Below are 15,240 nucleotides of genomic sequence, written 5' to 3' on the forward strand. Positions count from 1 at the left end.
AAACGGGTCACATTCCTGTTGCCAGACGTGTTCCTCCCAACCAATATAATTGCTGCCTGTCGCCATCCCAATCCGCACCCAGTGGGAGAACGTACGCCCACTGTCTCGCTCACTGAGAGAAGAAAGAAAGGGGGGATGGGAAGGAGGCGAGTCCAGACTGCAATTTTCTTTCTTGGCCCCTTGACCCTCTTACCATCCCCCTTCTCTAAGCTTGACACCTGTTATTTGATCAGCCCCCCCCCCCCCCCCCCCCCATGATCAATGTTAGTAGCTACCCTAACATTTTGCGGTGTAGTGAATACATATCTGCCCTTTTTATAGTTTTTGTCATCCAGTAAACCGTTGTGCATATTATATAACCTACATACGGCCACTGTATTGTAAATTGTAGATGTGTGTAGGTATGGGAAAACATAGGAACTTGTGCACTATACAACTCCCTATACCCTTCAGCTCAACTCAGTGTTTTTCTGTTCATAATGACCACACATGCACTGCATGCCACCGTCACAGCTACTTGCAACACCACTGTAGACACTACCTCAGAGGGGGAGAAAGTGTGTTTGCTTGGTCATGGGTATTCATTTGTTTATGATAAGCAAACCTGAGAGGTTTAACAAGGTGTGCATACAAATTTAATTACATAATGGACACCAGACAGTGCTAGTCTGCCAACCATTAGCACGTATGATTACCCCATAACAAAAATATAATTTCACATAACATATACATACATAGCTCCTTAATCTACAAATGTGCTGCCTTTTTGGCTATATTATGGAAGATGGGAAGCCAACATTGAGTATTTACCACAACATAAACATATACTCTTTACATTTTATTGTTATTTTTTGTGAGGGAACTACTGTACAAATACCCATTAAGCAATACTAAGTCAGTTGGGAACTTTGAGTTTCCTTGGAGCTGGATGTATTTTTATGTTTTCATTCTCCCAGCAATTTTTAACATTAACTTGGCTACATCCCAAAACATGAACTCCATAAATGTCATTGTTTTCTTTGTTAGAGAACTACAAATACTCATGTCGCATTATTAGGGATAGTTATTCTTAGATTCTTTCATATAACTCAAGCATAGATTGGTCACTTTTTTGCTAATTTAACACACATAAATTACAGGGCATGAGACAAAAAGAATGGCATGCCGGTCAAAAAGAATGGCACAGATTGGCCCCGGAGACACCGTGTCGGTGTGGTGCCCTCCCTGAAAGCCGTGAGAGGACAAATCTGCGCTGTGACTGACTGTCTAGAGGTGTTGGGCCAGCTAGCCTTGGATACTCCTCGACAGTCATGTTTTTCACCTGTGTTCTGCCATTCTTCCGGGGTCCTCTCCTGCCTTGTCTTGCTGTGCTGTGTGGTGGAAGCTGGAGGTCGGTATCTGCTCCGTGACAGAATGTCTAGATGTGCTTGGCTTGCTAGCCCAGGATAACCCGCCTGGTAGACTCGCCACCGGCGATTTCCTGGTCTACAGGGCCTGCTGCTGCCTCACTGTGCGGTAGCCTACTGCAATGAGACTGTGCACATTGACCAGATCCACACACCGGGTGAAATCCCTGTCAGCACACACCTTCAGGGCTATTGAACACACTGGGGTCCTAACTAGGGAACCAACGCTCGGGCACACACTTGGTTTCTGATTCTAGTAGACCAGTAGGCTACATCTGAACATTTTTAGGGCATTTGAGGTTTTAATTTGTTAATTTTCTTTTCGTTCTAGCGAATTGTTCGATTCAGTGGTTTAAAATTGGTGTTTTTGTACTACAAATGGTTTTAATTGCTGCTTATCTGGTGTGTGGCGCATTGCATAGTCTTATCAAAAACAATCTCATCTCCTTACCGCAAAGATACCGCCAAACCCTACTTTGACTTGTAGTACAGCAGATTTTATCTTTCAGAGTGGTTTGATTGTGGCACCATTTGATTCCTACTGCGACATGCTCATTAAACGTTCCCATCTACAGTGTTTGGTAAAAACTGTGTTTATTGTATCAGATGACTTGAGTTTGGATTATTTGAAGTCTTCTAAGTGTAGAGAGATTGTAGGAAGCAACAAATCAAGGTGTTTAATTATTCTTCTGCTCTTGGTGTCACGAAACATTCACCCGAACCCACTCCGATTGGCTACGGATGAACTTCCAATACACACCAGTGCCCCCCTACGGGTTAGAGCGCGTTTTCATTGCGTGTTAGGGTCTGCTCATGGACTGTGCCATAGCTGGGGAAATCTTATTTAAACTGTTTCAGCAAGGGCTGCCAATTTGAAGTTTCATTGTTGTTTCCGGACATGTACGGAGTCGTGCCAGACCTTAAGATCTTGGTTGGAGGTACGGGTATGTATGTGTTTATGTGAATATACAGTGGGGAGAACAAGTATTTGATACACTGCCGATTTTGCAGGTTTTCCTACTTACAAAGCATGTAGAGGTCTGTAATTTGTATCATAGGTACACTTCAACTGTGAGACGGAATCTAAAACAAAAATCCAGAAAATCACATTATGATTTTTAAGTAATTAATTTGCATTTTATTGCATGACATAAGTATTTGATCACCTACCAACCAGTAAGAATTCCGGCTCTCACAGACCTGTTAGTTTTTCTTTGAGAAGCCCTCCTGTTCTCCACTCATTACCTGTATTAACTGCACCTGTTTGAACTCGTTACCTGTATAAAAGACACCTGTCCACACACTCAATCAAACAGACTCCAACCTCTCCACAATGGCCAAGACCAGAGAGCTGTGTAAGGACATCAGGGATACAATTGTAGACCTGCACAAGGCTGGGATGGGCTACATGACAATAGGCAAGTAGCTTGGTGAGAAGGCAACAACTGTTGGTGCAATTATAAAAAAATTGAAGAAGTTCAAGATGACGGTCAATCTTCCTCGGTCTGGGACTCCATGCAAGATCTCACCTCGTGGGGCATGCCTCCAACTCAATCATCAAGTTTGCAGACGACACAAGAGTAGTAGGCCTGATTATCAACAATGACGATACAGCCTACAGAGAGGAGGTGAGGGCCCTGGGAGTGTGGTGCCAGGAAAATACCCTTTCACTTAATGTTGACAAAACAAAGGAGCTGATCGTGGACTTCAGGAAACAGCAGAGGGAGCACGACCCTATCCACATCGATGGGACAGTAGTGGAGAAGGTGGAAAGTTTTAAATTCTTCGGCGTACACATCACAGACAAACTGAAACGGTCCTCACACACAGACAGCGTGGTGAAGAAGGCGCAACAGTGCCTCTTCAACCTCAGGAGGGTGAAGAAATGTGCCTTGTCACTGAAAACACTCACAAACTTTTACAGATGCACAATCGAGAGCATCCTGTCGGGCTGTATCACCGCCTGGCACGGCAACTGCTCCGCCCACAACCGTAAGGCTCTCCAGAGGGTAGTGAGGTCTGCACAATGCATCACCGGGGGCAGACTACCTGCCCTCCAGGACAACTACACCACCGATGTCACAGGAAGGCCAAAAAGATCATCAAGGATAACAACCACCCGAGCCACTGCCTGTTCACCCATGTTATCATCCAGAAGGCTAGGTCAGTACAGGTGCATCAAAGCTGGGACCGAGAGACTGAAAAACAGCTTCTATCTCAAGGCCATCAGACTGTTAAACAGCCATCACTAACATTGAGTGGCTGCTGCCAACATACTGACTCAATCTCTAGCCACTTTAATAATTAAAAATTGGATGTAATAAATGTATCACTAGTCACTTTAAACAATGCCACTTTATATAATGTTTACATACCCTACATTACTCATCTCATATGTACAGTTGAAGTCGGCAGTTTACATACACTTAGGTTGGAGTCATTAAAACTAGTTTTTCAACCACCCCACAAATTTCTTGTTAACAAACTATAGTTTTGGCAAGTCGGTTAGGAAATCTACTTCGTGCATGACACAAGTGATTTTTCCAACAATTGTTTACAGACAGATTATTTCACTTACAATTCACTGTATCACAATTCCAGTGGGTCAGAAGTTTACATACACTAAGTTGACTGTGCCTTTAAACAGCTTGGAATATTCCAGAAAATTATTTCATGGCTTTAGGAGCTTCTGATTGGGTAATTGACTTAATTTGAGTCAATTGGAGGTGTACTTGTAGATGTATTTCAAGGCCTACCTTCAAACTCAGTGCCTCTTTGCTTGACATCATGGGAAAATCAAAAGAAATCAGCCAAGACCTGAAGAAAATTGAAGAAAATTGTAGACCTCCAAAAGTCTGATTCATCCTTGGGAGCAATTTCCAAACGCCTGAAGGTACCACATTCATCTGTACAAACAATAGTACGCAAGTATAAACACCACGGGACCACGCAGCCATCAGACCGCTCAGGAAGGAGACGCGTTCTGTCTCCTAAAGATTAACGTACTTTGGTGCGAAAAGTGCAAATCAATTCCAGAACAACAGCAAAGGACCTTGTGAATATGCTGTATGAAACGGGTACAAAAGTATCTATATCCACAGTAAAACGAGTCCTATATCAACATAACCTGAAGGCCGCTCAGTAAGGAAGAAGCCACTGCTCGAAGCCCACCATAAAAAAGCCAGACTACGTTTTGCAGCTCACATGGGGACAAAGATCGTACTTTTTGGAGAAATGTCCTCTGGTCTGATGAAACAAAAATAGAACTGTTTGGCCATAATGACCATTGTTATGTTTGGAGGAAAAAGGGGGAGGCTTGCAAGCCGAAGAACACCATCCCAACCATGAAGCACGGGGGTGGCAGCATCATGTTGTGGGGGTGCTTTGCTGCAGGAGGGACTGATGCACTTCACAAAATAGATGGCATTTTGAGGAAGGAAAATTTGATGGATATATTGAAGCAACATCTCAAGACACCAGTCAGGAAGTTAAAGCTTGGTCGTAAATGGGTCTTCCAAATAGACAATGACCCCAAGCATACTTCCTATGTTGTGGCAAAATGGCTTAAGGACAACAAAGTCAAGGTATTGGAGTGGCCATCACAAAGCCCTGACCTCAATTCCATAGAAAATTTGTGGCCAGAACTGAAAAAGCGTGTGTGAGCAAGGAGGCCTATAAACAAGACCCGGTGACACCAGCTCTGTCAGGAGGAATGGGCCAAAATTCACCCAACTTGTTGTGGGAAGCTTGTGGAAGGCTACCCGAAACGTTTGACCGAAGTTAAACAATTTAATGGCAATCCTACCAAATACTAATTGAGTGTATGTACACTTCTGACCCACTGGGAAATGTTACTACACGGTCGGAACTAGAAGCACAAGCATTTCGCTACACTCACATTAACATCTGCTAACCATGTGTATGTGACCAATAAAATGTGATTTGATTTGAAGAGTGTGCAAGGCGGTATTGAATGTGTTACTGTTTGTCCATGTGTCACCGTCTGTCACCTTACATTTTTCTCTCGACCTTTGTGCACCTACGTTGTAAACTTTAATAAACTAGGTTGTAGCAACCTCATGATGTGTATAGGAAAAATGTGAGTATCATGTAGTAGCCTAAACCTATCACTGTTACAATGAACAGGTGGAATGGAATATGAATGACAGTCATCTAATATGCTGTAATAGAAATAAGGCCATGCTCATGAAAATAAAATGCCACTGACCGCTACTGCATGCAATGGACCTCTCTCTCCTCCTGGCTAAATCAATTATACACTTTTGTGTACAAAGCATTGATCGGGCAACTCCCTTTGTATCTCAGTTCCTTACTGACCAGATCTGTCACTCATTACATTCTTCGTTAAGAGTTGCTTGATCATTGCTAGACAGCCATTTTCAAGTCTGTAACTAGGCTACTGAAGAACATTCAATGTCATCTTGGTAAGAAACTCCAGGCCTTGTGTTTAAGGTTATTGTCCTGCTGAAAGGTGAATTTGATGACAAGCATACCCATAACATGATGCAGCCACCACCATGCTTGAAGCGGGGTGTGTCATGTTGGATTTGCCCCACACACAACAGCTTTGTATTCAGGACATGAAGTTAATTTCTTTGCAACATTTTTTGCAGCTTTACATTAGTGCCTTATTGCAAACAGGATGCCTGTTTTTGAAATATTTTTTATTCTGTACAGGCTTCCTTCTTTTCACTATGTCATTTAGGTTAGTATTGTGTACTAACAACAATGTTGTTGATCCATCCTCAGTTTTCTCCTCTCACAGCAATTAAACCCTGTAACTGTTTTAAAGTCGCCATTGGCCTCATGGTGTAATCTCTGAGTGGTTTCTTTCCTCTCCGGCAACTGAGTTAGGAAGGACACCTGTATCTTTGTAGTGACTGGGTGTATTGATACACCATCCAAAGTGTTATTAATAACTTCACCATGCTCAAAGGGATATTCAATGACTGCTATTTTTATTTTTACCCATCTACCAATAGATGCCTGTCTTTGTGAGGCATTGGTATACCTTCCTGGTCTTGGTGGTTGAAATTCACTGCCAAACTGAGGGACCTTACAGATAATTGTATGTGTGGGGTACAGAGATGAGGTAGTCATTCAAAAATCATGTTAAACACTATTTTTGCAGACAGAGTGAATACATGCAACTTATTTTGTGACTTGTTAACCAAATGTATACTCGCGGTCCTATTTAGGCTTGCCATAACATAACTCAAGACATTTCATGTTTTATTAATTTGTAAACATAAAAAAAAAAAATCCACTGTTATTATTGGGTATTGTGTGTAGACCAGCGACACACAATCTAAATGTAATGCATTTTAAATTCCGGCTGTAACACAACAAAATGTGAAAAAATCAGTGGGTGTGAATACATTCTGAAGCCACTGAATAAATTAGCCTCTAATGAATTTGAGAATCATTAGTTGCTGCATTTGGCCATTCTACACCACTTGATAGCACCCTATAACGCTAGGGTTATAAGAACTGAACCCATGGACATGAGGTCATGAAATTTGCTATGTAAACCTTATGTATATGTCCTTTAGAAGTTTACCTGCTGCATTCAAAGATAACCAACCTACAGCACTAGACTGAACTTCACTTGCGTCCTTGCTTCATCCTGGTGGTATTGAGAGAGAGAATCGTTGTAATGCTTTCACTGATTGCACATAAAAGGTAGTTCCTACATGATATAGTGCTTGCATTGTTATGCAACTGATCTTGTGTCCTTTCTGTCATTCTGTGAACCCTGTTCATTGCTGCTCACACCTACATATATTTATTAGTTTTTTTTCTCTTTGGAGCCCATCTGGATGTAGTTTTATGTTTTTTCAATGTGTTTTACCGTCTTCCTCCAGACTACTCCAACGTCATCACGCCCCATTCAACAGCCCCCGGTGACCCGGAAACAACCAGAGGTGTCTCCCAAGAAAGAGAGGGGTGAGTTCTATAGGTCCTAGTCTAGACAAGACAGACTATGGGTTTACAAGACCACTAGTCTCGTTGTTAATAATATTAATATATAATTTATAAGACTTGTGTTATTGATTTGTTTTACATGCATCTGTATTATGTTTTCATGTAGTAACAGTGGCCACTGATAAATATTGACATTCACCAAATTTGACATGAAGGTTATGATATTATGAGAAGTTACTAAAATACGACAGGTGTTTTTACTTTAAGCCATGTCTTTATAACATTGCTTTACAGAACAATGGATGTGATGTTTTGTAAGCATGGAAGTAATGGCTAGCAAGTATTACATTCAGGGATGTCAAAGTTAACGCGTCAATTTTCCGGGAAAGTTTTTGGAGTTTTGCAACCCTATTCCTCAGTCACAGCTCTCTCATCAATACTCATTGCGCCTCATCACATTAGAGAGAACGTCCACTAACCACAAATCAAGTTTCTGAGATGTTTTCACACCACAAATATAGGGTTGATTTTGTATAAGTCCCTTTTTATAAGCATTAGTGTAGAAAGGTCCAGGTCTCTATTAAAAGGAAAAGATGGTAGATCAGATACAGAAATATTATGCCAATCTTTCCCAAGTATTATCTAGTTACTTTTACGGAGTATCTTCCATCAGTAAGCAGCATGTTGTAGAGACCATGTCCACCATGAGGTGGAGCCAGAAGCCTGACTAAAGTGCAGGAGATTGTCTCATAGTATGTATGACAGAGGCCCTTCAAGTAGAAGCTACTGAATCAGTGAGAAGGTCCTGTTAATGTGTAGTGTTGGAGCTTTGTACGAGTCATGTTCTCATAAACCGCTATGCTCATATGAATTGGCACCTTTTTAATGGTAGGAGGAGCATGACCTGTGTATGTCTGTGTGTGTTTGTAAAAGTGTGTGTACTGTGGACAGCACTGCACAGTCCCAAATCAATTATTGTACCCTTTGTTGATCTGAAAGTAGTGGATGGGTATCAACCCTGATATAGGGTCTTTGCTTACGCCAATCCCGATCCAATCCACTAGGTGAGTCAATAAGGCCCAGGGAACAGATGAGATCAGTCTGGAACTGGGCCTGTCCCAGTTGTTAGCCTGTCTGGGGTCAATGGGTGTATCTGCATTGCTTGCTGTTTGGGGTTTTAGGCTGGGTTTCTGTACAGCACTTTGTGACATCGGCTGATGTAAAAAGGGCTTTATAAATACATTTGATTGATTGATTAATCGCATCTCCATTTCTTCACCGCACGGACACTTTTTTAAACGAACGTGTTTTCGCACGGACCCTTTTAAGCCCGACACACAACATGCTCTGGGCAGTGTGCACTCGGTAGCGCTGTCTGTCTCTACTGTGGTACTTCAACAGCCACTATGCGCGCAGCTTTGAGCAACCATTTTGAAGGAAGATTAACCTGAAGTTAAATCATAAACACATTCCCAGGCGTTTCTTTACATAACATCAAAAACATCAGAGCTGCCGGCTCTCTCGCATTGGCCTTGAGACACACGCATTTGAGCCTCTTCTCACGATCACACGCCACACCTCTATCTCACGCATTGAAAAGTACTGTTTTTAAGTCCAATGTATTGTGCGTTAACCTTTCAAATGTGCTCCAAGTCGTTTTGAAACAGGAGCATCTGCGACAACACCCGCGGAACCTCTATCATAACCTGTCTTGCCCCAGCACTGTGAACCACGGCACATTGAAGCATATGATTGGTCGAGTTATATTAGGGATAGGATGCGCGTTTTAAAGAAACGCCCCTCAAGATTAGAGTGGAGTTGAATGGAGGGGGGGACGTTCTCCGCTGAGTTTATAGAACTGTAAAAAAAAAAAAAATTAAAATACATGCATTAGTCCCCTCGTTTGGTGATTGGTGTTTATGCTGTGATCATGAAAAGGCAGCAGACAGCCCTACAGTCTGTTTTAGCAGCGGAGTTTGGTAGGGTGACCTGATTTGTAACTATGAAAATAATTTTGTCAAACAGATTGGGAACCCAAAAGTGTAAATTTTATTCTAGAAGGGGGACAATACATATAAACATGCTTTGGTTAGGGTGTAGGGGCAGATTTATGTAATCTTGTCTTGAGATTTTATTATTTATTTACTTTATTTAGTCTGATCAGTTGAACAATTCTCATTCTTAACAAAGAACACTTATGTTATTCCCCAAACTTAGTATGTTATTATTCTAATTTTGCCAGCGTCTAATATGCCTACTTGTGTCTTTGAAAATGAATTGTATGAATCTATGTATTTTTGCAGTCATTCGTGGACAGTTTTGAATAAGCATTGGATATTAAATGCTCCAGGACATTTTAGTATTGTGCACATGCTAGGCAGAGATGGCGGAAGGGGAGTCACAACTCATAAACACATCGTATATTGTGTCTATGTAGATTAAGATGATGGCAAGGATCTTCAACTACTAAGCATAAACTACCTGAATATTGATATTCATTTTTGAAGGTTGTATGATTGAGAAATTAATTGTTATAACAAGAACATTTTCAAACGCCCAGCACTTGGCTAACCCTCCTGGAGTACAAATAAAAAATAAATACAAATAAATGGAGAGCAAGCATGATTTTCATCCAGACTGATTTTAATAATAATAATAATTCACAAATTACCAAATGTTTGTGTCCTTACCTAGAAGGCAGTCTATGTACAAGGATACTGCAATCTAGAATTTGGTTACCCACTCACTGCCATCAACCATTAGTATTTCCTGTGCAGAGCATTCCCACTGACCTTCCCACTGTTTCTCCATTTGCCTGTCTCCCCATCTAATTTCATTACTGTCTGAATAAAGTGTCAAAACACCTAAAAAAATGTTTAATAAAATATTAGCACACTTTACATTTTATCCCCCAAAAATCGCTAAGTAACAAAGTCGTAAACATTTTTTGTGTTCATTTAATGTTCAAAGCTTTCTGAATACACGTGACCTGTGTTTTTTCCCCCACTCTGGTCATAGGCCTAAGCCATGTAAAAAAATACATAGAATTGCAGGAAAGTAGCTTTAAAACGTTACAGACCCCCTTCTAGGCAAAATCTCACTCCAAGCGTTCTTAAAAAGTTGGCAGCCCTGCATAATTGTACAGAAGTAGCTCGCTAGTTATGCTAACGAAAGCTAGCTAGCTAACCAAAATACTGTTTACAATGTCTTTTGATTCGTCTAACTTCCCACAATGTCAAAAGATTTAAGCAAATTATAGGGTATTGGGGGACAAAATGGTACTGTGGTTCTGGTGTTATACTTTGTATTCCATGTTACAGAGAAGCTTATCAGGAACACAACACGTTATTCCATGAGGATAGGACTTACCATGGCTGAGATATCTTATACTTTTTTCAAGTTATCGAAAATGTCAAAAAGGTTGCAGACGGGTCAATGCAAGTCCCTAGTCAATAATGGCACCAAATTCTTAAATTCAACACATTTTCAAATCAAATCAATCAAATCAAATGTTATTTGTCACATACACATGGTTAGCAGATGTTAATGCGAGTGTAGCGAAATGCTTGTGCTTCTAGTTCCGACAATGCAGTAATAACCAACAAGTAATCTAACCTAACAATTCCACAACTACTACCTTATACACACAAGTGTAAAGGGATAAAGAATATGTACATAAAGATATATGAATGAGTGATGGTACAGAACGGCATAGGCAAGATGCAGTAGATGGTATAGAGTACAGTATATACATATACATATGAGATGAGTAATGTAGGGTATGTAAACATTATATTAAGTGGCATTGTTTAAAGTGGCTAGTGATACATGTATTACATAAAGATGGCAAGATGCAGTAGATGATATAGAGTACAGTATATACATATACATATGAGATGAGTAATGTAGGGTATGTAAACATTATATTAAGTGGCATTGTTTAAAGTGGCTAGTGGTACATTTTTACATAATTTCCATCAATTCCCATTATTAAAGTGGCTGGAGTTGAGTCAGTATGTTGGCAGCGGCCGCTAAATGTTAGTGGTGGCTGTTTAACAGTCTGATGGCCTTGAGATAGAAGCTGTTTTTCAGTCTCTCGGTCCCTGCTTTGATGCACCTGTACTGACCTCGCCTTCTGGATGATAGCGGGGTGAACAGGCAGTGGCTTGGGTGGTTGTTGTCCTTGATGATCTTTATGGCCTTCCTGTGACATCGGGTGGTGTAGGTGTCCTGGAGGGCAGGTAGTTTGCCCCCGGTGATGCGTTGTGCAGACCTCACTACCCTCTGGAGAGCCTTACGGTTGTGGGCGGAGCAGTTGCCGTACCAGGCGGTGATACAGCCCGACAGGATGCTCTCGATTGTGCATCTGTAGAAGTTTGTGAGTGCTTTTGGTGACAAGCCGAATTTCTTCAGCCTCCTGAGGTTGAAGAGGTGCTGCTGCGCCTTCTTCACAACGCTGTCTGTGTGGGTGGACCAATTCAGTTTGTCCGTGATGTGTACACCGAGGAACTTAAAACTTTCCACCTTCTCCACTACTGACCCGTCGATGTGGATAGGGGGGTGCTCCCTCTGCTGTTTCCTGAAGTCCACAATCATCTCCTTTGTTTTGTTGACGTTGAGTGTGAGGTTATTTTCCTGACACCACACTCCGAGGGCCCTCACCTCCTGTAGGCCGTCTCGTCGTTGTTGGTAATCAAGCCTACCACTGTAGTGTCATCCGCAAACTTGATGATTGAGTTGGAGGCGTGCATGGCCACGCAGTCGTGGGTGAACAGGGAGTACAGGAGAGGGCTCAGAACGCACCCTTGTGGGGCCCCAGTGTTGAGGATCAGCGGGGTGGAGATGTTGTTACCTACCCTCACCACCTGGGGGCGGCCCGTCAGGAAGTCCAGGACCCAGTTGCACAGGGCGGGGTCGAGACCCAGGGTCTCGAGCTTGATGACGAGTTTGGAGGGTACTATGGTGTTAAATGCTGAGCTGTAGTCGATGAACAGCATTCTCACATAGGTATTCCTCTTGTCCAGATGGGTTAGGGCAGTGTGCAGTGTGGTTGCGATTGCGTCGTCTGTGGACCTATTGGGTTGGTAAGCAAATTGGAGTGGGTCTAGGGTGTCCGGTAGGGTGGAGGTGATATGGTCCTTGACTAGTCTCTCAAAGCACTTCATGATGACGGAAGTGAGTGCTACGGGGTGGTAGTCGTTTAGCTCAGTTACCTTAGCTTTCTTGGGAACAGGAACAATGGTGGCCCTCTTGAAGCATGTGGGAACAGCAGACTGGGATAAGGATTGATTGAATATGTCCGTAAACACACCAGCCAGCTGGTCTGCGCATGCTCTGAGGACGCGGCTGGGAATGCCGTCTGGGCCTGCAGCCTTGCGAGGGTTAACACGTTTAAATGTTTTACTCACCTCGGCTGCAGTGAAGGAGAGCCCGCAGGTTTTGGTAGCGGGCCGTGTCAGTGGCACTGTATTGTCCTCAAAGCGAGCAAAAAAGTTATTAAGCCTGTCTGGGAGCAAGACATCCTGGTCCGCGACGGGGCTGGTTTTCTTTTTGTAATCCGTGATTGACTGTAGACCCTGCCACATACCTCTTGTGTCTGAGCTGTTGAATTGCGACTCTATTTTGTCTCTGTACTGGGACTTAGCTTGTTTGATTGCCTTGCGGAGAGAATAAATACACTGTTTGTATTCGGTCATGTTTCCGGTCACCTTGCCCTGGTTAAAAGCAGTGGTTCGCGCTTTCAGTTTCACGCGAATGCTGCCGTCAATCCACGGTTTCTGGTTTGGGAATGTTTTAATCGTTGCTGTGGGTACGACATCGTCAATGCACTTTCTAATGAACTCGCTCACCGAATCAGCATATTCGTCAATGTTGTTGTTGGACGCAATGCGGAACATATTCCAATCCGCGTGATCGAAGCAGTCTTGAAGCGTGGAATCAGATTGGTCGGACCAGCGTTGAACAGACCTGAGCGAGGGAGCTTGTTGTTTTAGTTTCTGTTTGTAGGCTGGAAGCAAGAAAATTGAGTCGTGGTCAGCTTTTCCGAAAGGAGGGCGGGGGAGGGCCTTATATGCGTCGTGGAAGTTAGTATAACAATGATCCAAGGTTTTACCAGCCCTGGTAGCACAATCGATATGCTGATAGAATTTAGGGAGTTTTGTTTTCAGATTAGCCTTGTTAAAATCCCCAGCTACGATGAATGCAGCCTCAGGGTGTGTGGTTTCCAGTTTACAAAGAGTCAGATAAAGTTCGTTCAGGGCCATCGATGTGTCTGCTTGGGGGGGAATATATACGGCTGTGATTATAATCGAAGAGAATTCCCTTGGTAGATAATGCGGTCGACATTTGATTGTGAGGAATTCTAAGTCAGGTGAACAGAATGACTTGAGTTCCTGTATGTTGTTATGATCACACCACGTCTCGTTAATCATAAGGCATACACCCCCGCCCCTCTTCTTACCAGAAAGATGTATGTTTCTGTCGGCGCGATGCGTGAAGAAACCAGCTGGCTGCACCGACTCCGTTAGCGTCTCTTGAGCTAGCCATGTTTCCGTGAAGCAGAGAACGTTACAATCTCTGATGTCTCTCTGGAATGTTACCCTTGCTCGGATTTCATCAACCTTATTGTCAAGAGACTGGACATTGGCGAGTAGTATGCTAGGGAGTGGAGCGCGATGTGCCCGTCTCCGAAGCCTGACCAGGAGACCGCTACGTTTGCCCCTTTTACGGCGTCGCATAGGGTCGCCGGCTGGGATCAGATCCATTGTATTGGGTGGAAGGCAAAACACTGGATCCGTTTCGGGAAAGTCATATTCCTGGTTGGAACGATGGTGAGTTGACGTTGCTCTTATATTCAGTAGTTCCTCCCGACTGTATGTAATGAAACCTAAGATTACCTGGGGTACCAATGTAAGGAATAACACATAAAAAACAAAATACTGCATATTTTCCAAGGAACGCGAAGCGAGGCGGCCATCTCGGTCGGCGCCATTTTGTCCAATATCTCAAGATATGTTATGAAATGTTCAGGGCTGATGTAGAACACAGAGATTAAAATTAAAGTAACTTTGAAATACTATATTATGCAAATTAGAGCACTTATTATTCAAATTAGGCAGTACGGAATAAATCATTTGTAATTTAAGCCCAGTAATTTAAGGTAGGGTGTTCATATTATTAACAAATAATGCAAAACAGACTTTTTAACCATTTATGAAATTAGAATACAACTTTTTATACAATTGCAAATTAGATACTAAATATGACAGCATGTTAAGCACATTAATTTAAAGTAAGGTGGTTATATTATTAGGATTTGCTATCTGTAATGGTTCATCGCTGCAACTCCCATGCGTCCTCCGAAACACAACCCAACCAAGCCGCACTGCTTCTTGACACAACGCACATCCAACCCGGAAGCCAGCCGCACCAATGTGTCGGAGGAAACACCTGGTCAGCCGGCCGGCCAAACCCTCCCTAACCCGGACGACGCTGGGCCAATTGTGCATCGCCCCATGAGCCTCCCGGTCGCGGCCGGCTGCGGCAGAGCCTGGGCTCGAACCCAGAATCTCTGGTGGCACAGCTAGCACTGCGGTGCAGTGCCACCCGGGTGGCCAATCCTCTGGCCTTTCAGCCTAAATATAACCGCTAGAGAACCTTGCAGGGCGCCTCCTTTAGCATATTCATCAGATGCATATGTGACTCTTCATCTGAACTAGGCGCATATCGCACGTTACTACTTCACAGAAGAGGCATTTGAATGCAAACACTTTGTTTTATCAAAATGCATTTTTGGGCAGAAATGCCTTCTGGAACTTTTGAACTTTCATGTGGCTTAATAACAAAATTATATTCTATCCATAAATACAAATAAAATTGTTAAATTACA

At 42.7% G+C, this 15,240-nt stretch overlaps 1 protein-coding gene across 2 annotated transcripts in view; it reads left to right on the plus strand.

The window, feature by feature from the left end:
* Nucleotides 1-15,240, plus strand: part of LOC120058186 (collagen alpha-1(XVIII) chain-like) — an 82,161-nt gene that overhangs the window by 27,785 nt on the left and 39,136 nt on the right. For both annotated transcript variants that reach the window (XM_039006669.1, XM_039006670.1), the window contains exon 6: nucleotides 7,292-7,373. In XM_039006669.1, the coding sequence (XP_038862597.1) occupies nucleotides 7,292-7,373 (82 nt within the window). The remainder of the gene's footprint in view (nucleotides 1-7,291; nucleotides 7,374-15,240) is intronic.

The sequence above is a fragment of the Salvelinus namaycush genome, chromosome 13 (assembly GCF_016432855.1).
Source record: "Salvelinus namaycush isolate Seneca chromosome 13, SaNama_1.0, whole genome shotgun sequence".
Classification (NCBI taxonomy): domain Eukaryota; kingdom Metazoa; phylum Chordata; class Actinopteri; order Salmoniformes; family Salmonidae; genus Salvelinus; species Salvelinus namaycush.